Source organism: Barbatula barbatula (assembly GCF_947034865.1).
Source record: "Barbatula barbatula genome assembly, chromosome: 8".
In the NCBI taxonomy this organism is placed as follows: domain Eukaryota; kingdom Metazoa; phylum Chordata; class Actinopteri; order Cypriniformes; family Nemacheilidae; genus Barbatula; species Barbatula barbatula.
Genome location: NC_136771.1, coordinates 9,980,650 through 10,002,205, shown reverse-complemented (window position 1 = coordinate 10,002,205; position 21,556 = coordinate 9,980,650). Strand labels below are relative to the sequence as shown.

Here is a 21,556-nt window from a genome sequence, read left to right as displayed (position 1 = left end):
AACGTGTTCCTTTTGGGGCGGGTTTAAGGAGCTGGGAACGTCTAGACGGAATTTCATTGGATCAGAGTTCTATGGCGTCAGATTCATTTCACCAGGACTTGAATAAAAAAAGGTGCGACATTTATTAGCTCGAATTTTATTGTCCTTCATTTTAATTACTGTAAAATATTTTAGTATGACTTCACCGTCCAAAGGATTTGTTGTGATATTCAGGTTTCAATTATTCAAGTTTCACGCTTTCAGGTCTTAAAATTCAGGTCTCAATATTCAGGACACCAAATTCGAGTAGAACATTTTATTTGGCTATAAGTGTAACGTTCGGGAATGCAAGGAAGAGCAATCGATCGTCGAAAAAGAGTATAGAACCGAGGCATCCCAAATCGCGCACTTATGCACTATTATACTTGACAGACAAATGAGAAAAAAAACGTACACTAACCCTCTTCTCTCAACAGGTAGTGGTCTTGCTTTTGTTGAAACTAGTAACTTTGTATTAGCACCTATTGTACTATTGCTCTTTTATGACATATCGCTTATTGCTCCCTGAACTCTTTGTAAGTTGCTTTGGATAAAAGCGTCTGCTAAATGACTAAATGTAAATGTATTTTACGCCATTTTGTAGTATAAATATTGTGAGTAGTGCATTCTCATAGACAATTCTCAAACAAAAAGTGCACAGTACAACTCACCCCAAGTATATAACTGATGCAGTAAACATAACATATGAAATAATGATTGAATAAATAACTTAATGGAAAGAAAAGTTGTATTTTTACCTGTGTGACAGTTATTGGCCACAATGTTGAAGAGGCAACTACGGCCACTTCCGCTTCCTGTCAGTATTTCCCAGTGTGTGAAACCTCTTTTGCCACAAACTCAAAGGGGCCTTCTATTCCAACACAAAAACAGTAGCCTACCTAGTGTTCAAATTGGAACGCAGGGATGCACTTTTCCAACCGAAAATATGAAGTGTGGAACTGTGGACACTTCACTATGGAGGAAGATGAAGTGAATAAGAATCTACGTGTACATTGTACATTTTATGTAATTTTCACCTGTTTTGCCAAGCATTACTTTAGACATCTTCAGATTGAAGAGTTATCACACTGCAGGAGACATTTTGCTCGGGCAGCACCTGATAGCCTTGCCTAACTGCGACCGTTGAGTGAGTGAAGTATGGAGACAGATCAGTCTCAAAAGTAATGCATTTACAAAACACAATTCATAAATTCACAAAATCAGATTCGTAAATTCAAAACATAATTCATAAAATCACAAACATTTCCCCCAAATGCTCACACAAATATATCTTGCTGAAATAAATTCAGAATGTTTTCACAAATATGTATATCATGTACTTGAATAACTTTCCAGTTAACATTTGTAAATGTTGTAGGTGAATCTGCATCTGCAAATCGTCCCACGTGTGTGGGTTGCTTTGAATTTGTGTGTGGTGTTTTAGAGACTGTCCTGCCACGCTGAGATTCAAGCGTAACCATTTTTTAAGGATGACCTGTTAATTTAGTCGCGTTGAGCTTTTGATCCACCATTGAAAATGCTCCTTACTGAACAGACTCAAGAAGTTCAACGCTGCGCTTGTTCTGTGCAGAGCGGCAGGAACAGGATGAAGGGTTGGCTACCCTGCGGACTGACCTGGAGCGGAACAAACTCCCTGGGATGGATGAACGACGGGGACAGCCTGTGGGATTGAAGAAGCTTCTGGGACACTGGAAGCGACTAAAGTTGCGGGAGGGAGTGATCTGTAGGTCTGTCTTGGACTCGAGGACCCACGAGATGGTATACCAGGTGGTGGTGCCTGAAGCCCAAATTCAGCCATTGCTCCAGGCCTACCACGATCGGCTAGGACATCAGGGTCAAGAACGGACGGTATCACTTTCTGGAGCGGGATGGAAGAATCGGTTGGGAGGCACGTGCAAGGATGCCCCCGCTGTGTGTTGTTTAAGTCCCGACGAAACGTGAGGGCCCCCATGGTTCCGGTGAGGCCCATAGCCACCATATGCGATTTCTTGACCTTGAGTCGTCCAACGGATCGCTATCAGAACATCTTGGTCGTTACGGATTTGTTCACCAAGTATGCCTGGGCCATACCGACCTTAGATCAGACCGCCACTGCCAACGCTCTGTGGAGGCATGTCTTCCAGCCCTTTGGATGTCCCGAAACACTCCACTCGGACCAAGGGCCGAACTTCGAGTCCCGTGTCATCCAAGAACTATGCCAACTGTACGGATGCAGGAAGACCCACACCACTCCATACCACCCACAGGGAAACGGGGGGTGCAAACGTTTCAATCAGACGCTTCTGAGTTTACTGGGGACTCTGGATGCGGACTACCCGGGTTGTTGGACGAATAGCCTCCCTGCCCTGGTGCAGGCCTATAACAACAGCGTCCACAGCACTACGGATTATGCCCCTGCTTACCTGATGTTCGGGAGACATGTGCGTCCTGCCCATAGATCTGCTACTCGGAGCGGCAGCGGTTGAGCCCCCCGCTACCACCACCGAATGGGTACACCGACACCACCGCCAACTCCACTCTGTGTATGAGAAAGTGTCCAAACACCTCGATGTGGCCGCCCAGAAGAACAAGCGTCTGTAGGACCGTACTGCCCGAGAGGCCCCCTTGTTACCCGGAGAACGGGTGCTGGTGCGAGATAACCGGCGCCAGGGGAAGGGGAAGCTCAGCGAGCGGTGGGAAACCGTGCCGTATGTGGTAGAGCAACGACAGAGACCTGACCAGCCCGTCTATGCCATCCGGCCAGAGGGGAAGGCTGGCCCCGTGAGAATCCTGCACCGAAACTTGCTTCGCCCCTGCCCTAACTATCCGCGGCAAGAGACTGAGGAGCCGCGGCCCCTGCACCACCTTGGGTGGGTTGGGCTATGTTCCCTAGAGCCCCTACTCCTGAACCAAGGGAGGAAGAACCCGCTGCTCCAGCTCGACGCTCCCAACGGGAGACCCGAGGAGTACCTCCTAGCAGGTATAGAGAATAAGAGTTTGGACCCCGTTCTCGGGACTAGAACGGATCCGGTGGGGGAGGGTGTCACCGGGTGAACAAACCAGGAACCAAAAAGATTTCGACTCGTTGCTAGGGGAAGAAATGCCGGTGCGACACCATAACAAGCACCAGCTGAAGCCAATGATTAGCGCTTCATTGAAGCACATGCTTCAATGAAGCACAGTATAAAGAGAGAGGCTGAAAGCATGGTAAGAGAGAAAGAGGAAGGGGGAAGAGAATGTTTGGGCAGTTGTGAAGTGCTGCAGGAGTACTCGAGTGGATCATAGTAGCGGCAGTGAGCGGCGAGTGAGGAACAGTAACTGTACCAGCTGGGGAGATCATTGAGTTCGGGCTTATCTTCTGAAACCACTATCCTTTGGATCATCCACCCTATGAAGAGGAGAGAAACGAGTTGATTAATTGCTGTAAAGATAGAGTGAAACCAACACATGTGAGGATTTACCAGAGTGATTTATGCACAAGTGTGGTGAGATCAAACAACTGTGTTTTCTCTGAGTCTCTGATGGATGAAACTGGTCCATAACTTTGAAGATGCTTTCAAATTGAACTGTCCCCGTAGTTGTTTCCAGGTCCCTAAAGATTGTGTGCATGGTGTAGAGTAGGAAGGAAAACTCAACGCACCGTTGTTCCCACCAGTCACGAGCACTGCATCCCACATCAACGAAAGTCCAGCCTTACCATTCTTCTGACGATGCCGTTCCATTACACCCAGAACGAGAGCGAAGGCTGGTAAAGTACCCCGTTTTCTGTCTCACCTACTACTGTCTGCCTCACTGTCGAATTGTCTGTCCCTTACAGGGAGCAAAGAGGGAGCTATTGTGAAGAGTTGAATGGTGGCTTTGCGAGCACGTCAACGAATCCGAGCCCGGAAGCTGCCTGCCCCATGAGTACTTCCACGAGTCTGACGACGAGGAAAGTCCCGGTCTGTCCCACGAGGCCTACCTAGAGAGGAATATACTTACCTGAAGAATGGAAAAGTACTTACCGGCACCCCCCCTTCCTAACTTCATCAACGCTACAGCGACAGGCCCACCTAGAGAGGAATATACTTACCTGAAGGACGGAAAAGTACCTACCAGCACCGCCCCTTCTTCATTGCTTCCATGCTACAGCCACGAGCATCCCCAACCCTGCTTTTTATCCCTTTTTAGCTTAATAAAAACGTACCTTTTAAACTCATCCTTGTTGTCCGCCTCTTGGTGTTTTCTGGTGTCTGCTCCTCCGGAGTGTGGTAAATAACCCTCGGCCCTGTCACGGGGTGACCCTTGGCCAAGTATGGTGTTCCATACTCGGAATTTGTGCTCTGCATTTAACCCATCAAAGTGCACACACACAACAGTCAGAAACACACACACCGTGAACACACCGCCAGAGGGTATGCATTGATGTCACTTTCCCATGTGAACATGTCAGGACACGCTCATGTGGGTGGCAAAACACCAAGAAAACTGGCTGAGGAGAATAGGATTATTAAAGCGTGCAATTATTTGCGACTTCCCATGTCTTACAAGGGAATCAGGTGTTCACTGAAATGTTGTGTGGAATTACGTTTCCTGATATGGTAAGCAATCATTTTGCTGAGTGTTTTGCCACCCACGGGGGCGTGCTCAAGTGATGTTCACGTGGTAAAGTGACAACATGTCCATACCCTCTATTGTGAAATGAAATTCTCAAGTCAAATTTGGAGTACTGAAATATTTTAGCCCTGGGCCGTTTCTCCATTCCAAGAATGCAAAGAACAGACTTGTGTCCTTGCTTGATCCTACATGACAAGTTCAGACGGGAGTTTGTACTCATGAGGACGCAGTCCAGTTATATTCTAACTGGAGTACTAGTGACTCAATCAAGTATATGCAATCCTAGTTCATAATATTTTTTTAATGTAGCTTTAGGTTTAAACAAAGTTTAAACTGAATAATATGACAAAACACAACAGTGCTTCCTTTAATATGTGATTCTGGCAACATGACTGTTCTGATTTTGTTTTGAAAATGAAATATCAAAGTTGGATCAAAATGATCCAAATCCTACAAAAAAGTTCAGAAAACCCAAACTAAAGGTTTGATCCGGATCAAAACCAAGATTGGATTACGTGATCTAATCCGATTATGTGATCAGTTTTTTCTTTTGAAAAACACATTTTCAAGATTTGATCCAATCCGTTATCCAAAATCCTAGTGGATTACTTTTGAAAAACTGGGCCCTGGTGACACCATAGAGTTCACACTTCGGACGCCTTTAACACTAGTAATCCCTAACTAAATCACAATTTAAACAATTGGGATAAAAGCACAAAAGTGCACGAACGTACACACAAAGACGACTTATTCAATAACAATGTCATTTTCGATTTGATTGGAAGAAAAAGTAGCCTACTTGGTCCTCTACGGACAAATACATTTCATTTAAATAAATAATCAAACATCGATAATCTGTTTTAATTAATTTTCTAAAACTGCAAGTTCCAGTCCTTGATTCTGACTGATTTACAATAATACCTCATTATAGAGAACCTCAAAATAGCACACGTGCAATGAGACAAATTATATTTTTCTTGCAATTCTGCATTTGAATTTTACATAAGGATGTAGGCTATGTTGTTACACAAACTTCATTGGTTCTCTTCTTTGGATTCATGCTTTGACCGTATTTATTTGTAGAAAAATAAATAGTTCATCTTCCTAAGCGCTAGCCTTTTATCCTCACAGTACCACTCCGCGCCACGTGACGGCAGCATTACGCATGTGCTCAGTTCAGTTAATACAAACAGAAGAAACACTTACTTCCGGTTGGACAGAAAGCAGCAGGTCTTGTTGACATGTTTTTCTTGCGTTTATTCCTTTTGTAGTGTATTTCAGTGGTTATGAACTCGCTTGTAGGATACGTTCTCTCGTCTGAGTCAGAGGATGAGGAAAGGGGAGAGGAGAGTCGGAAGTTGTAAGTTTATTATACATGATTTCTTCCATGTATGCAATAATGTTCCTGTTTTCTTTTCAACTTAACTTAAAACTGCTGGTCACTACTGCTAAAATGTATTTTGTTGTATTGCTGGTTTGCAACAATGCAAAAAGTAAAAAGAAAAAACTGAAATACATTGAATTAAATATTAAGACAGAAAGCTGTGAATAGTTTCTTTCCACAGTTGTAATTAAATATCATTTAATGGACACATGCATTCTAAACACAAGTCTTGAAATGTATCTGCTCAGGCCCTTGAAAAAGGCAGATGATGCTGTGGAGGAAAAGAGAACCCGTAATTTCTTATTGGAGTCGGAATCACCTTCCAGTGAGTCTGAATCTGGTCCAGAGAATGAGGATGAACGAGAGGAGATTGCTCACTCCTCTCCTGAACCCTTGCTGACACCTTCCGTCCGCCCTCACACTCACAAGCTCCCGCCTCCGCCGCTCGGAGGCTCCAGCGGAGCTCAGATAGGCAGCAGTGTATTTGCTAACCCATTCAAAGATATGGCAGATGAGAGACTGAATGTCCTGCAGAAACACGTACCTCTTACTGTACAAGCTCGCCCCACCCAGATTGGTGGTAAACGGATATGTGTGGCATACAGAAAGAATGGCCGTTGCCGCTTTGGAAGCAGCTGCAAGTTTGCACATGACAGTGATTTGCAGAGTAACCGGGTAGTGACCTCTGACACCGAACCAAAGGACAATGCCACTGCCGGTGTTGCTGGGACACAAGATGACTCACTGGGGGCTTGTGATATTGACAAGGGGACAGATGTCGGTAACAACATTGAACAACGAAAAAAGAGGAAAGTGGGAGTTAATGATTCTCTCATTCCACCGAAACGAGCCCTCAAGCTGTACGCCAGGCTCTCGCATCCCTAAAAAAGACAACACTCAAAAATCAAAAAGACTTTGCCAGAATGACTAGTAATCACCAGAAATGAAGCCATTTCTACATAAGATACTGTTTGACATACAGAGTGAAGTGTGGTTAATGCCAGCAACTGTGAGATTCTTTGTAAATAATATTGTAAATGAACTAAAACTTAACTTTGTGAAAAATCTTAATAGATACAAGGAACAACTGCATTGATCAAGGTCTGAAACCATTTTCAACTTCTTTTATAGAAGTTCATCTTAATAGATATAATTGTACAGTTTGGGACAATAAATCTAAATGTGAATACATGTGTTGCTTGATGATTTAAATACGTGGCAAGAGATGGACATCACAAGGACAATGCTTTTGCGATATGCAATAGGATTACAGACCTTAAAACCTAACATTGTTGAGTTTACCTACAGTATATCACTTCAGTCATCACATCTTATTGCTCGTTGGTTATTTGTTATGTAGCCATTGAAACCAAACAATGGCACAAAACAGGGAGGGATGAATTTATACACGCAGAACATAATATTGCATTAAAATATTAAACAGAATGCATTGTAATTGAACAAACACATTGGTAGGAGCACTAATACTCAATCAAGATGCCATCCTGCCTCCATAATAATCTGACCGGTTTAATGTTAAACTGACATTAAAGGTGGAAAGTTTAATCATTCTTAACTTGACACAGGGTCTTTAAAAGCCTTATCTTTTGGTGTTACATTTCAATTAATTACAGTGGAGATGCTGCACAATGTTAAGACATCCATCTGGTGGATGTCTGTGGAAACCCCTAAACAAAAATCGCCACAAAAACACAATACATATGTGTTTGGAGGGAACTATTACTGTTTATATACAAAATGAACAATAACAACAACTCGAACACAATCCTCTCTGATACATACATTTCTACAAACCTACCAAAGTTAATGTGGTTACATACAATATATTTATGACTATATATTTAACTATCGTTCTGGAGTGTGACAGACAAGTCATCTAATTTTTCTCCAAGTTCCATTCATTATATCAGTACACGCTGTATCTGCCCGTCTGACCGGTCTGCCATATTTTGCTCCTCCCCTTCACCACCAGCCTCCCAACCCTCAGCCCCATTTCCATTAGAATTAACCCCATCTCCTGCCCAAATGATTTGTCTCGTCTCCGAAGGCCCAGTAGAAGACTGAAGAGAAGCAGGTGGAGGATTAGCGGCATATCCCAAATTGCTCCGGCAGTCAGAGGAAGTCGCGGACAGAGTTTGCGAGTGATGGGTGGTAAAAATAGGAGGATTGGAGGGTCTGGTGAGCACCTGGGTCTGTTGTGGTTGCGTGGTCTGAAAAGGCAGCTGCTGAGCGATCGAAAGCATTGGGAGCTGCTGTTGTGGAAGAGCTCTGAAGGTCATGTGGACGATCTGAGGCTGAGGGTTGTAGGACTGCGCGGGTAACTGCTGAACCAAAGTAGAGTGCTGAGTGACGGTCGTGGTGGGCTTGAGCTGGTGAATTTGGTGCTGTTGCTGTGAGACAGGTGCGGCCACGAACTGCAGCGGCATCTGGAGAGCTTGAGAAGAGGCCTGCTGCGAGGCAGCGCTGTTTTCTTCCTCTGTCGGCGGTAAAGCCAGGGTCACTGGTACCTGCATGGCGTGGAGGTTGTTGTCCTGATCCATGACCATCACTGGACCCATGTGCGTTGTGGGGCCCACCTGACCGGCTTGCACCACAGAGCTCCCCTGCGCCTCAGAAACCGCCTGCTCTGTCTGTGCAGGGCCTGTGGAGCTTTCCAGCAGTGTGGTGACTCCTACAGGAGTGGTGATGAGGGATCCAGCATTGGCTGCCAATGCTTCTGCGATGAGCACCTCTGGGTGGCTTTTGGCTTTGTGAGCCACCACACTGTCCTTCTTCTCGAACTTCTTGCCGCAGATGCTGCAAGAGAACTGGTATGTTGCATCTGCGTCGTGCTTCTTCATGTGCCAATTGAGGGAAGCCTTTTGACGGCAGGTAAAACCACATATCTCACACCTGTAACATGAAGAAGATGAAATGAAGAGAAATACTGCTGGAAATAATGGGGAGACTATCGAAAACCTAATTTGGAATTCTGCAGAGAAATTCATATTGTTTATGGTTATATGGTTTCATAAACATGTGACTTATAACACAGCTCACTGGAAAACTCATTTATGCACTTGGCAGACGCTTTTATCCAAACAGACTTGCAGTGCATTCAAGTAAAAAATGTAAGTATGTCAGTGGGTCTTCTAGGAATCAAACCCACAACCTTTTACAATGCTAACGCAATGCTCTAACAGTTGAGCTACAATACTCAATTCAGATTTATCAATCATTGAGTACAACTATAAAATCATTACTCACAAAAGAAATCCCCTTTAGGTGGATACAAAACTTGACATTGTACATAGACCCCTTTACTAGAGAACAAATGTGATTTATGTATTTTATGTATATGATTGAACTTACTGTAGTGGCTTCTCTCCAGTGTGTATCATTCGATGCACAGCCAGATTATGAGAGCTCTTAAAGGCGCGAGCACAGAACTCACAGATGTAGTCTCTCTGATCTGTATGTTAACAGAAGGCACTCAATCAAACACATTTTATGTACACTTCATCATATATTATACACAAAAGTATTTACTGATGTATGAAACATCTATACCATGTTTTAGAAGCATAAAGAATATGGCATGCAGTTTCTTAAACAAATAAACAAGAAACTTTTAAGCTATCAAGTAAATAAGTGCATAACTAGACACGTTTGCCGTACCTGTGTGGTGCTTGGCATGGCGCAGTAGTTGTTTCTGCAGCCGAAAGAGTCTTCCACATGAAGGGTGAGGGCAAACGTACTTCTTCTTCATCAGATGTTGATATTTGATGTGATGCTGCAGGACAGAAACACATCAGAAAGGTTTAATATTTAATTCCGGTCTCTTGACAGTCTGGAACCAACATGCTTGCATTTGTACCTGTAAGTAGCGTGGGTGGGCCAGCACTGTACCACATCCCTCCATTTCACAACGCACATACTGAACTGGAGGCTTTTTTCTGTACAGAGGAACAAATCAAGGGTTAATATTGAAACCATTCATGATTTCATCCAGTTTTGCATCTTTAATATCCAGGAACATTCCTAGTTAGACAGAAACATTATCAGCATCAAACGATCATTGTTTGTCTATTTTTAGCATTTAATGTGGGAAGCTTTGTTACCTTCTCTTTGGAAGACGTGGGGTTTTGTCATCTTTCCTTCTCCGCCCTCTCCTGAAGGAAGGTTTAAGTAAGAACATGTCTGTGAGAAAATTAACTTTGCTTATCGTATGTTCAGTTAAAACATCATCATCATTAACTCACTTCCTGGGCAGTTCAGCAACTTCCCCAGCAAGTTCAACACCAATCCTCTCATCTGTGCTCTCTCCTCCCTCAGTTTTGATCTCGGTGTCGTGCTCTTCTTCATCCTCAGTCTCAATCATGACTGTCTTGTCCTTCCGCTCATGTCTAGTAATTGGTTTACGCCTTAGCTTGGGAAGATCCCTGCCAAATACAACATTAGAGGACAGAGATGGAGAGGGCGTAGGAGAAAGAAGAATGTACATAAAAAAGGCTAAATGATGAAACACAAAAACATACAGAAAACTAATATCCATCTCTCATACTTAGGATCATAACTCTGATCATTCACGTCGTCTCTAAAAGGGACATCTTCTTCACTGCTGATAACCTCCTCCCCACTGCTACACAAAAAAAGTGCATTAAGTCATGAGCAGTCATTGTCTAATGTACGACACATTAAATGTTTAGATATAATACCGCCAATGGTTTATGTAAATAACTTTATTATTGACTCCTAACTGTAATTGTTATATAACTTCATGTGCTTCAAGAATGCAACATACAATTATATCTTGATCTATCTTCCAACAGGTTGTGATGCTCAGATACAAAGTGCTACATGCATGTGCTTTACCTCTGTGTGTGAGGGAAGTAGTTTCGATCTTTTGGGTCATCCGTATATGAAGCCTCTTCCTCTTCTATAAGATCATCATCATCATCATCTATGCTCTCATCTTCCTTTTTCTCAACACTAAAATATGGCAGTAACAAACACAGGACCAGTTACACCAAAACACTAGCAGTATTCTGTATAGCTTTTCTCTGTATTTAAATAGCAAAATGTATTTAGTTTACATGATTCTTTTCATACAAATGCCACACTCAGTTGAAAATTCTGGTCACCCATCAAGAGAAAAAAACAACACCCACAAATCCGTGGCCACAGTTTTGTAATTCGTTCCCTCAGTTTTAAAAGAAGTACTCACCGATTCTAAAACTGTTCCCACAATTCACAAAACCGTGCTCTCGGATTAAGGAACTTTACCCATGAATTTCCAATCCGTTCGCACAGTTTTGCAAACTGTCCTCGCGGAATTAAAGCTCCTGCAGGAACATTATTTGTACACTGTTTTATTTTAGATTATAAATTGTCTAAATCTATTTACACACACGCATGGCGCGTTTACAGCACAGATAAAACATGTGTTTATTGCCGCGGCATAAAGGTGGATTGACATAAAACGTTCAATAATCGTGAATTTTGTCTCTAAAGTTACATACACATTAAACTTAAAAATTAAGTTTCCAACTTCAATAGCATTTAAAGCCACGAAACAAACTGTACAATGTTCATGCGCATGTCAGCTATAATAATGCACACATTTGAGAATATTGATATTTATTAAGATAAAAATCATATGCAAATATTGTTATGCGTTTCACTGCTGTGTGGGCTAATACACAATGTAACAATGTTTACGCTCAATAGCATTTAAAGGGAATGACATACAGTATAGCCACAAAACTAACTGTACATTGAAACACAGGTATATTTACATTTGATATGGTTTAGCTTAATAAATATCAATCATCTAAAAGGTGTTGGGATTGCTGACACACACATATCAACACTGTGCAGTTGGTTTTGTGGCTAGAAGTCATTCCCTTTAAAGCTTTCCTGTAGCTCAGTGGTTAGAGCATGGCACTAGCAATGCCAATGTTGTGGGTGTGATCCCAGGGGACATATATAGTATAATGATAAAAAATTATAAAAGCGTCTGCCAAATGCATAAATGTAATGTTTTTGTATGCGTGGGCATCCCGCGTTCTTTCCCGGTAGAATTGTCCAATAAGGGACTAAGACAAAATATTGCGTAACGATTTTTCATGTTCGAAAAAAACTTTCCGAAACCTGTACGAACACTGGGGGAGTGTATCGAGCACAGAAATACTACGTAATACGACCAACTTGTTTTTTGACAAGTTGACCATGTTAATCATGAGAAGACAGCAAGTTTAACATTGTTAAGAAGTAAGAATGCATTACACACTATTACAACACCCCTTTAAGTGGGGGCCCAAGGAAAAATTATTCAACAAGGCCCCTCTGACAGTATTTTGTGAATATTTAGATGTCTTAAAAATAGAATTGCACAATAATCATATAAACGTATAGTCAAAACACATGTGATACAACAAAATGTTCACTTTTACAACATTAAATGTCCGTGCCCAAATATTTATCATATATTACCAATACATTGAAAATCAAGAAATACTCTGATAAAGGTTGGGTTAGCATCAATTCTGTTTTACACTTTTCTATTAGTCTTAATAAATGTATTTGCTTAATAAAAATAAATGTATCTGTAACATCCCTTTCATGTTAAGTTTAAAAAACGTTATTATTCAAAGGGACAACCCAAGCATAAATACCTCAAATAAATGTCACAATCTCCTGCTGGGTCATTATTTATCAGTAAGGAATATTTTTCTTTCTTTGCCATCGACTCTGATAAGCACTTTCTGTCACTTCTGTGCAAGACTTGGAGTTCATCTAATGCCAAAATGTTTTAAATCTAAATGAAAATAGCATCAGGATCGTTTTCTAAACTATGCCTTCATGGATGAGAAGCACTATATTCTGAGGTAAGCATCTGTATAGTGTGTTAATGAGAGGAAAACTTGAAAGAGTGAAAACTTTACAGTAGATTGGAAACTGTATTGTATTATCCCAGCGGGCATCACATTATGTAAACTGCATTTATAGCAAGGAACAGCACATATGTATATGTCATAGCAAAAACGGGTAAATACACATAGCTTATTTTCATTTTCTAAAGTTTTGAAGAACAATGTGGAGCTCACGCGGATTGACTTGTGTGCATTGTTTTGGCATGTGCATGTTTTAATTTTTTTAACTAATTGAAGATAGATATGCGCATTTACTAACAAATTTTTAATTCAGACATTTCATTAATGAACATTAACATAACTCCCATTTAAGATGTTCATTTATTTTAAACATTTTAGGTCAAATAATTTGCTATAGTAAACTGTGGGAACGGATTGTGAAAGCGTACACACGGTTTATGAATTTGTGGGTATGGATTTCAAAAACTGAGGGCACAGTTCACAAAACCGAGAGCACAGATTTGAAATGTCGTGGGCAGACTCTCTCTCAGTGACTCTGCGTTCACACTGCCCCCACATCACATAATGATGTTTTATTAACAAAGTTTGGTAGGAGCACGTGCAAATCATTACGCAGCTGCCAGCCATTAGCCATTACGTCTCCCGTCCAACCAAATGAAGAGCAAATCCTATAAATAGTTAAATCGCCTTACCCCCTTCACTCTACATTTCCGCAGTACACAGCATCGACCCAGCTGGGGCCTTTACCTATATTTCCCACCAAGCTCTGCTATATTTTGGGGGCATGTAACACCCAGCCTTGGCTGCTGTTCTGCCCTAGTTGCATTTTTTGGGGGAAGTGCTCCGGGCTCGGGCAAAACATCGAGATCGGAGCCCTCGCCCCGAACAGAGGGGGAATGCTCAGGGTTCGTGAAAGAATACCGACACCAGAGGCCTCTCCTTGGACAGCACGCCAAATATGCATATACTTACTCTACTTAACTAAACTACTGCCTATTTAATTATTTGCTAAGGCGAACTCGTGAAACAGCCAATCATGAAATGAATGCTATTTTCAAGTCAGCTCCGGATATTTTTCTTATCCGTTTTCCCTTTTTTTGTGAGAAAGTCTTAGCTCATTCCCTTATACATATCAATGTTAGTAGTGAAAATAGGAAGCGCATTAGACCTGCTTAAAGCGGCAGCTCTTAAAGGAGCAGCATTCTTAAATGTGCTGATGTGACTCATGTCACTAAAGTTAATCAAAGAACAAAATAAAATAGATTCTTCCGTGTTTCATGTGTTTTCAACTTTATTTTCTGTATATTTACAGTCTAACAGGTAGGAACAGCACACTTATTATAATGGGTTTGATTAGTAGAAAATATATTAATAAAGACATCAGTTCCAAAGCCAACAATATTCGAATGTTGGCTTTCATTCATAAAATGATGCGGTTAGTGTTTTATGTGTTGTTTCTACATTCGTTTGGAGATGAAATGTGAAATTATTAGAATGTAAAAGTATATTTAAAAACATAAAAGCTGTGTGTGATTAGTGAGTTATTTTTTGAATCGACTGACGGCACTAAAATAGACATGTTAAACAAAATAAAGTGTGTATGTTTAATTTCACCTGGAAAATCACCTGCCCACCTTTCATCTCATATCTGGGGCGGGACTGGTCATGGGTACGGTTTATTAATCCGCGTGCACGATATGGTAAACCGAGGGAACGGTTTCAAAATCTGTGAGTATTTTTATAATAAGGTAACGAATTGTAAATCTGTGAACACGGATTAGCGGGTCTTTTTTTGTTTCTCTCTGACGGGGGACTGGGCCGGTTCCGCATAGAATAAAGCACGATCGATTAAAACAGATGTCCAAATGTCATCCACTGTTATTACCTTGTTCCTGTATTCTCAGGCGACTTGTTGGCCTCCGCTGAAGGAAAAAGAAATTCGCTCTCATTACATTTATTTCTCAGTCGTGTATTGAACTGTTTTATTAAGAAACGTATCGTCATACCATAATCGCTGTCTGTTTCTGGTTCAACTTTGAACACAGTCCTCGGTGGCCCTCGACAGGTGCGCGCTCCTGATCGCACCTGCGCTCGTCTCCCGCGGGATGCTGCGATTCAACAATGACACGAAGCACATTCAGATAACGTTCTCTTTACAAGCGAAATAAAAATAATACAACATTAACACTACCTCGAATGACAAGCCCATCCTTGCTTTCTTCACACCTGTCACAGGACGGACAGAAGAATAAGGGTTATTTATCATTTGAAGTGACAGTGCGCGCTCTCGTTGAGGTGATTTTACTGCTCGCTCACAAACAACTTTGGGAGTGCAAACGTAAACAAAACTTCAACGATAAACGTGTAATCACATACAATGTTATTATTGACAATGAAAGGAATTTTCAAACGCGAGGCCTCGTTGTTTTGCTATGACATTACAGTATTTAATGGAGTCAGAAGTCGCACGTACTCATCCGGCTGACCGTAGTCAGTGTCCGATGGACCCGCAGAGGCTGCCGCGCTCCTCCTGCGCCGCGGATAGATCGCTTTCCTCCGGCGATTGGCTGCTGCATCGCGGGTCCCTTCAGCCCGGTCCTCTCCTAGATCGCTTTGCCTCCACGAAGGGAGCGCTCGCATCGACCTGTCCCGTAAAACCCGTCCAGATGCTGCCACGCTCGTCGCCGCTCCGTTTGCTTCGGGCGAGCAGGTCCCTTCGGTATTCAAGCATCCGTCCCCTCGTTCTCTTACCGTCTTGCACGGGGTGGATGCCGTACTCTGCTCCGCGGATGTCTCCACGGCCGTCTCAATATCCACCTCCTCTTTGTTGCTCGAGAGTTGCGGCTCCATCACCGCAGACGCTGTGGTCTCTCAGAGCCTTGCTTTTGGACGACTTTCTAATTCTCAACGAATTAAAATGAAGCTTGAAATGAACGCGATGTACAAAATATGGAAAATGTTGGGTGGCTAACGGCCCCGATCCGACTGTCAAACATGTTTCTGTGGACGCGTTTGCAAATCTGAGGCAAAAATTAAAGTCATTGAAATTGAAAACTTAGTCTGTCATTCCTCTAATAACTGTGCAAAATTCATTTTAAAGACCCAGAGCCCATTTTAAGCTCTTAAAGCTATAGTAAAACGCGCTGTTAGCACAGCCAACTGAGATGGCTGATTATCGCTCTTTGTTGCGTCTCCTTTAAGTCGAGAAAAAGCTGCAGACGCACTCGACAGCGACACACAGCGCTGCGGCTGTACGTGTGACAGTTTCCAATGATCTACAACATCTCTTCCGTGCCACACAAACACGCATATGCCATTCCAGACACGCTTGAAGTTTGAGAAACGCAAACCCTTGCCAGAAAGGCGCATTGTTGTCATTTTTGCATCGTTCGTTCAACATGCATAAAAACACGGAGCATGGTATTTATTAAAGACAATAAAACTTTCCATAACTCAAACAATAACAATATTAAAGTATTCATAATATTGAGAATTTTTTGCAATGCAACGCAAATGCATGGTTTCAATATCCAGGGCTTACAATAAACGTTTACTTAATAAACGTATAGAATAAATATATTATAGTCACCGTGGAGAAAACTGTGCCTGCAAAATGCATACAGTTTATAAATTCTCTGACTGGACAAGATAAGTCGACAAAATAGTAAACCTAAAATTCCGAGAAAGTGAATGACAGAACAAAACGTGCTTATACGTTAAGTCCCCCATTTGGATGGTTTTGCCTTCTATACAGTGCCGCGTAGGTTAGGGTCCTGTAGATGGCAGTGTACACCACGTTTACCCACTCTGAAAACTCTTGGAGCTGTGTCGCGGAGATATTATTGGGGTTCATTTCTTTGATCAAAAGCAGATTCATTTCCCAAGCCATCTATAACGTGCTCTACATCGAAAGGTGCGTTGTAAACGTATTACATCTATAACGGTTTTAGTTTGTTTTATTGATTTGATATAATGTTAAGTGTTGGTATATTTTAAATCATAATGTAATTTAATATGAATATATTTTCTATCTAGCTACTGGTGAAAGTATTTACTAACTTTTTTTTTTAATTATTTTGCTATCAAGTTTTGAGTAGATAAAGCAAAACTACACAAAAAAGTGTATATGTTCTGAGCTACTTAGTTCTGAGAATTTGCTTATTTCTTGGGATTTAAAGCTATGGGCGGTTTCCCGGACATGTCTTAACCTATCTTCCCAGACTAATTTAAATGTTAGAGGTGTTGACCAAAAACAACTTAAACTGATATATCTATATAAATGTAGCTTATAATATACGCTTATTATGACATATCGCTTATTGCTCCCCGAACTCTTTTTAAAGTCGCTTTGGATAAATCGTCTACTAAATATCAGTGTTGATTGTCTCAATTCTGTGACACAGAAATGTTATTTTTATCTTTCTTAACATAATCCCTGTCTGGAAAACCAAGCTAATGTAGAACTGAAACTGTCAATCGATATGCACTGCCAACATTAGAACATTTCACCCAATTTGCCTATTCTATAGCCCAAGAAAGCCAGAGCAATTCACCATACATATCTTAATGCTACAGCATATAATGCTTCTTCTTAATAAGTTATTTTGTAACAGAAAAATTACTGAAACTAGTGCAGTACAGATGGAAACAAAATTATTTACAATGCCAGTTGTTAATGCTATTTTGTTAAATTTTGGAAGCATGATTTTTTTATGTTCCAAAATAACTTAATTGTAACGGCTCTATCTGTGTTTTCATTGTGTTCAGTTCTCTTTGACCTATAGTTTCTTTTCTGTTAATAGTTGATCAGTTTCACCCGTGTTTCAATTATAATCTCATTAGTTGCTTTGAACTCAGGAGAACACAGGGCTTGAATACATAGGGAAAACAATGTCCGGTTTTGACTTTTGTTACGCGTGGTTGTGTTCCTGGGTTTTTTTTCGTATGCTTTGTGTATTCATTAAATACTTATTTGTGGAATATACTCGTCGTGCACTTACGCTACACCCATGACATAAATATTGGGTGATGAGTATTTTGGTTTAATGTTGCATAGCATTTTGATTTGTACTCCCGGAAACGACTAAAGTGGTCAAACATTCATTATAAGGTGGCGTCCTTATACTTTCCCACATAATTCTCTTGTTATAAGATATTATACTACATTTTGTCATTTGAATCTCATACATTTACTGGTGGGAGAGAGAAAAGATGCTCCAAACATTTCGCAGACAGACTATCTCAATTTTCTGTCCCCAATATATTACAATGTATTATTGTAATTTTTTCTAGAAATACAATAATGATTGTTTATTGACCACCCCCTTTTCAATAGTAATGGAAAACATTGAAAGTCTCCAAGACCACCACCAAAAGCCTCAAAGTTTTGGGTCCCATCTTTGTCCACTGCTCTACAAATGCTTTCTTGTATTGTCGGCGCCATTGCAATAATAGGGATGCAGGTAAGCATAAAAATTCACAATGATAGAACATACAAAACCTCACAAGTCTGTTTATATATTTAAACAGATAATCTTTACAGTTTATGTGATTTTGATTGTAATTTTGTTATTTTCTACAATATATCAATTTAAAAAATATATAACTGTCCATTTTTGTGTACCTCTAGATTTTTAAACAAGAAAAACATGAGTTGGATGACATAGGTAAAATCTGTTTGTTTATCTATTTATGTGTTGTTATTTACAGTTATACATGATATATAATAAAGGATGTTTATTAAAAAGGCAGATTGTACCATCTAGTTAAAACAAGACAAAAAAAAAAGAAATAAAAATGGGTTGCTGTTTTTGCTTAGTCCTTAATCCAGATGAAGAGCTCCGGATTCTCCTGGTTGGAAAAACAGGGGTGGGGAAAAGTGCAACAGGCAACACCATCCTGGGCCGAAATGTTTTTAAATCCGAGATCTCCTCCTCTGTGACTGCACAATGTGAAAAATTTCATGCAATAGTGAATGGAAGACAAGTGTCTGTCATCGACTCTCCAGGTTTGTTTGACACCGGCTTGAGTGCAGATGATGTGATTGACAGAATCAAACGCTGTATTCCTCTCTCTGCTCCTGGTCCACATGTGTTCTTAGTTGTGATTCAGTTGGGCAGATTCACAGATGAAGAGGCAGAAGCAGTTAAAATCATCCAAGCAATATTTGGTACAGAAGCCTCCACATACACCATGGCCCTGTTCAGTCATGGAGATCGACTGGAAGACAAAAACATTCACAAGTTTGTGCGTAACAGTGTTAAACTGCTCAGTTTCATAAAAACCTGCAGTGGACGATACCATGTGTTTAACAACAAAGATAAGAATCCAGATCAGGTCATTCAGTTGCTGGAACAGATTGATAAATTGGTGACTGGAATCGGTGGGCAGCATTACACCAGTGAGATGCTGGAGAGGGTGGAAAGAGTAATTGAGGAAGAGAAGAAACGTATCCTGAAAGAGACAGAGGAGCGAAGACTGAAGGAAATTGAAGCTCTGATGGTGAAATTTCAAGATGAGGCATTTGAGAAAGCAAAAGAAAAGTTAAATAAGGAATTTGAGCAGATGGCAAGAGTGCAAGCTGAGATGAACTTCCCATTTGTACTAAAAATGCTCACTTCTTTGGCTATGATATTAAAAGATATACTTTTTTGACAACCTTCTTATGTGCCTATAAAAATGTCTGGCTACTAAAAGATGCTTTTCAATTTTTAATGCTTGAGGGTGCTAACTTTGTGAATGTCTTTGATATAGTTAATTCTGTGCATATAATATAGTCTACTCTAGAATATGTGGTTATTTCTTTTAAAATGCAAAATAAGATGCTTCAGCTATTAACACCGTATTAATAAAACTAAGAAGAAAAAGAGTCAAGGAAAATATTCTTCGGGCACATACGGGTAAATAAGTGTAATCTAAAATTGTAAATCTAAAAAGGTAATGGTATCTTTGAAATATTATAAAATAATTGCCTTAAGGAGCGTATTTTAAATGACTAGATGGCCGCTTTGCCAATAAAGATGTGATGCAACGGTGTGTCATGCATTCTGACTTATTTACAATGTTAAACATGTAGGCTTCTCATGCTTTACATGGTCAACTTGTCAAAAAACGTGTTGGACGTATGTCGCAGTATTTCTGAGCGTGAAAAATACCCCTGCACTCCAACTTGTTTCGGAAAGTTTTTTTATGAGTCTGGATCCCTGTTTCGTAACAGGGATCCTATTCCTTTTATTGGGCAATTCTCCCGGAAAAGCACGACAAGGCGAAAGAAAGATCCCGCCCGCGTGCCAATTTACGATCGAGACCTGCTTACCATTCAGGTGGTCTGAACTGCGTCAAAATTACCTGAGCTGTGGGCCTGTGGGTCATATGGTGCATGAGGTACACCACACAAACTTATAGTGAATCAATAGTTATGCAGGGATAATGCAATGATGTAGGGCAGGCTATTGTGTGCTCCTGAGTTAGTTCCTCCCCCCCACACACTACAGGACGTCATATTTTTTCCGGAAATATACGTACAGCTGTATCTATCTTTTATAAATGTGATCAAACCAAAGACTCTTTGAAGATACAAAGTATGCACTCTATAGGTACTCAAGATTAATTTGAGATTGGCAGAAACTGCGTGTGTTATGGCAGCTTTAAGGTTATAGCTGCTTATAACTGAATGAGTGCATATCAGGTGTTGAGGTGAAAAAATTGCCTATGTGCAGTGCTACCTGAGATGATTTACACAATAGAACATTACGTGACGGAAACAAGTCTTGCAAGTGTGCAGTGGTTCAATATTTTAACAGAGGGGTGTGATCTCTTAATGCAAACGGAACTCTACATGACAGTACCTTGAATCAACATTTATTTGCTCCACATCAAAAAGTGAGATGCATTTTTCACCCTGTTCATGTATTATATCTAAAATGGCTTCTTTATAGAGATTAGCCACAGCAGTATTTTACACACACATCTTTTTTTAATCTCCTTAACAGTTCCCAAACCTTATTTTCTTGATAGTTATGGAGGAAACTAAAAATTCTCCAGGACAACATTTTACATTACATTTAGTCATTTAGCAGACGCTTTTATCCAAAGCGACTTACAGATGAGGAAACATTGGAAGCAATTATAACAACATAGGCAACAAAATACATAAGTGCATCAAACTAGTCTATTAAAGCCTAGCACAGTATAAAAAGCTAAGAATAGTGAGGTTAGTAACGAATTTTTTTATTTTTTTTTTAAAGAAGGAAAGGGAAGAGAATTAGGAAAAAATCAATCAGAGACGTGTTGACGGAAGAGATGCGTTTTTAAGCGTTTTTTAAAGATGGCAACCGAGTCTGCTGATCTTGTAGCAGCTGGTAGATCATTCCACCAATGTGGAACAGATCCAGAGAAGGTACGGGAGAGTAACTTTTTTCCTTTTTGGGATGGTACCACTAGTCGTTGTTCCTTTGCAGACCGCAGCGATCTGCCAGGAACATAGATCTGCATTAGCAAGTGGAGATACGATGGTGCAGATCCGGTGTTGGTCTTGTAGGCCAGGAGCATAGCTTTGAACTTTATGCGGGCGGCAACAGGGAGCCAGTGTAACCTGATGAAGAGCGGAGTTACATGCGCTCTCTTCGGTTCATTGAAGACCACTCTTGCCGCCGCATTCTGG

The 21,556-nt window shown here is 40.8% G+C and overlaps 3 protein-coding genes across 4 annotated transcripts; 2 read left to right on the top strand and 1 right to left on the bottom strand.

The window, feature by feature from the left end:
* The first annotated feature begins 5,818 nt into the window (after window positions 1-5,818).
* Window positions 5,819-7,244, top strand: LOC306897400 (uncharacterized protein). The gene is made up of 2 exons (XM_079462122.1): window positions 5,819-5,974; window positions 6,247-7,244. The coding sequence occupies exons 1-2, from the start codon at window positions 5,901-5,903 to the stop codon at window positions 6,881-6,883; spliced, it is 711 nt and encodes a 236-aa protein (XP_079318248.1). The 5' UTR covers window positions 5,819-5,900; the 3' UTR covers window positions 6,884-7,244.
* zfp91 (ZFP91 zinc finger protein, atypical E3 ubiquitin ligase) lies at window positions 7,100-16,151 on the bottom strand. Of its 2 annotated transcripts, none has more exons than XM_079462120.1 (12): window positions 15,368-16,151; window positions 15,086-15,120; window positions 14,901-15,002; window positions 14,780-14,816; window positions 10,874-10,990; window positions 10,563-10,640; window positions 10,261-10,440; window positions 10,120-10,170; window positions 9,876-9,954; window positions 9,677-9,791; window positions 9,371-9,470; window positions 7,100-8,911 (listed from the first exon to the last, which is right to left on the bottom strand). In XM_079462120.1, the coding sequence occupies exons 1-12, from the start codon at window positions 15,742-15,744 to the stop codon at window positions 7,921-7,923; spliced, it is 2,262 nt and encodes a 753-aa protein (XP_079318246.1). In that variant the 5' UTR covers window positions 15,745-16,151; the 3' UTR covers window positions 7,100-7,920. The 2 variants fall into 2 exon arrangements, with proteins under 2 accessions (XP_079318246.1, XP_079318247.1); XM_079462121.1 differs by having other exon boundaries at window positions 10,563-10,637; window positions 15,368-16,097.
* A 568-nt stretch (window positions 16,152-16,719) lies between these two features.
* On the top strand, window positions 16,720-19,929 carry LOC306897144 (GTPase IMAP family member 9-like). Its single transcript, XM_079461649.1, has 4 exons — window positions 16,720-16,807; window positions 18,230-18,356; window positions 18,524-18,560; window positions 18,713-19,929. Exons 2-4 carry the CDS (start codon window positions 18,312-18,314, stop codon window positions 19,546-19,548), a joined length of 918 nt encoding a protein of 305 aa, XP_079317775.1. The 5' UTR covers window positions 16,720-16,807; window positions 18,230-18,311; the 3' UTR covers window positions 19,549-19,929.
* Window positions 19,930-21,556: the final 1,627 nt, after the last annotated feature.

What these genes read in the sequence shown, in the direction of transcription:
- LOC306897400 (XM_079462122.1), top strand. Translation starts at nt 5,901, where the DNA reads ATGAACTCGCTTGTAGGATACGTTCTCTCGTCTGAGTCAGAGGATGAG. An exon ending in GGAGAGGAGAGTCGGAAGTT is followed by an intron (nt 5,975 to 6,246) that starts GTAAGTTTATTA and finishes GTATCTGCTCAG; the next exon opens with GCCCTTGAAAAAGGCAGATG.
- LOC306897144 (XM_079461649.1), top strand. Translation starts at nt 18,312, where the DNA reads ATGCTTTCTTGTATTGTCGGCGCCATTGCAATAATAGGGATGCAG. An exon ending in TTGCAATAATAGGGATGCAG is followed by an intron (nt 18,357 to 18,523) that starts GTAAGCATAAAA and finishes GTGTACCTCTAG; the next exon opens with ATTTTTAAACAAGAAAAACA. An exon ending in ACATGAGTTGGATGACATAG is followed by an intron (nt 18,561 to 18,712) that starts GTAAAATCTGTT and finishes GTTTTTGCTTAG; the next exon opens with TCCTTAATCCAGATGAAGAG.
- zfp91 (XM_079462120.1), bottom strand. Translation starts at nt 15,744, where the DNA reads ATGGAGCCGCAACTCTCGAGCAACAAAGAGGAGGTGGATATTGAGACG. An exon ending in GATCAGAGTTATGATCCTAA is followed by an intron (nt 10,441 to 10,562) that starts GTATGAGAGATG and finishes TGTATTTGGCAG; the next exon opens with GGATCTTCCCAAGCTAAGGC. An exon ending in CCATGCCAAGCACCACACAG is followed by an intron (nt 9,471 to 9,676) that starts GTACGGCAAACG and finishes GTTAACATACAG; the next exon opens with ATCAGAGAGACTACATCTGT.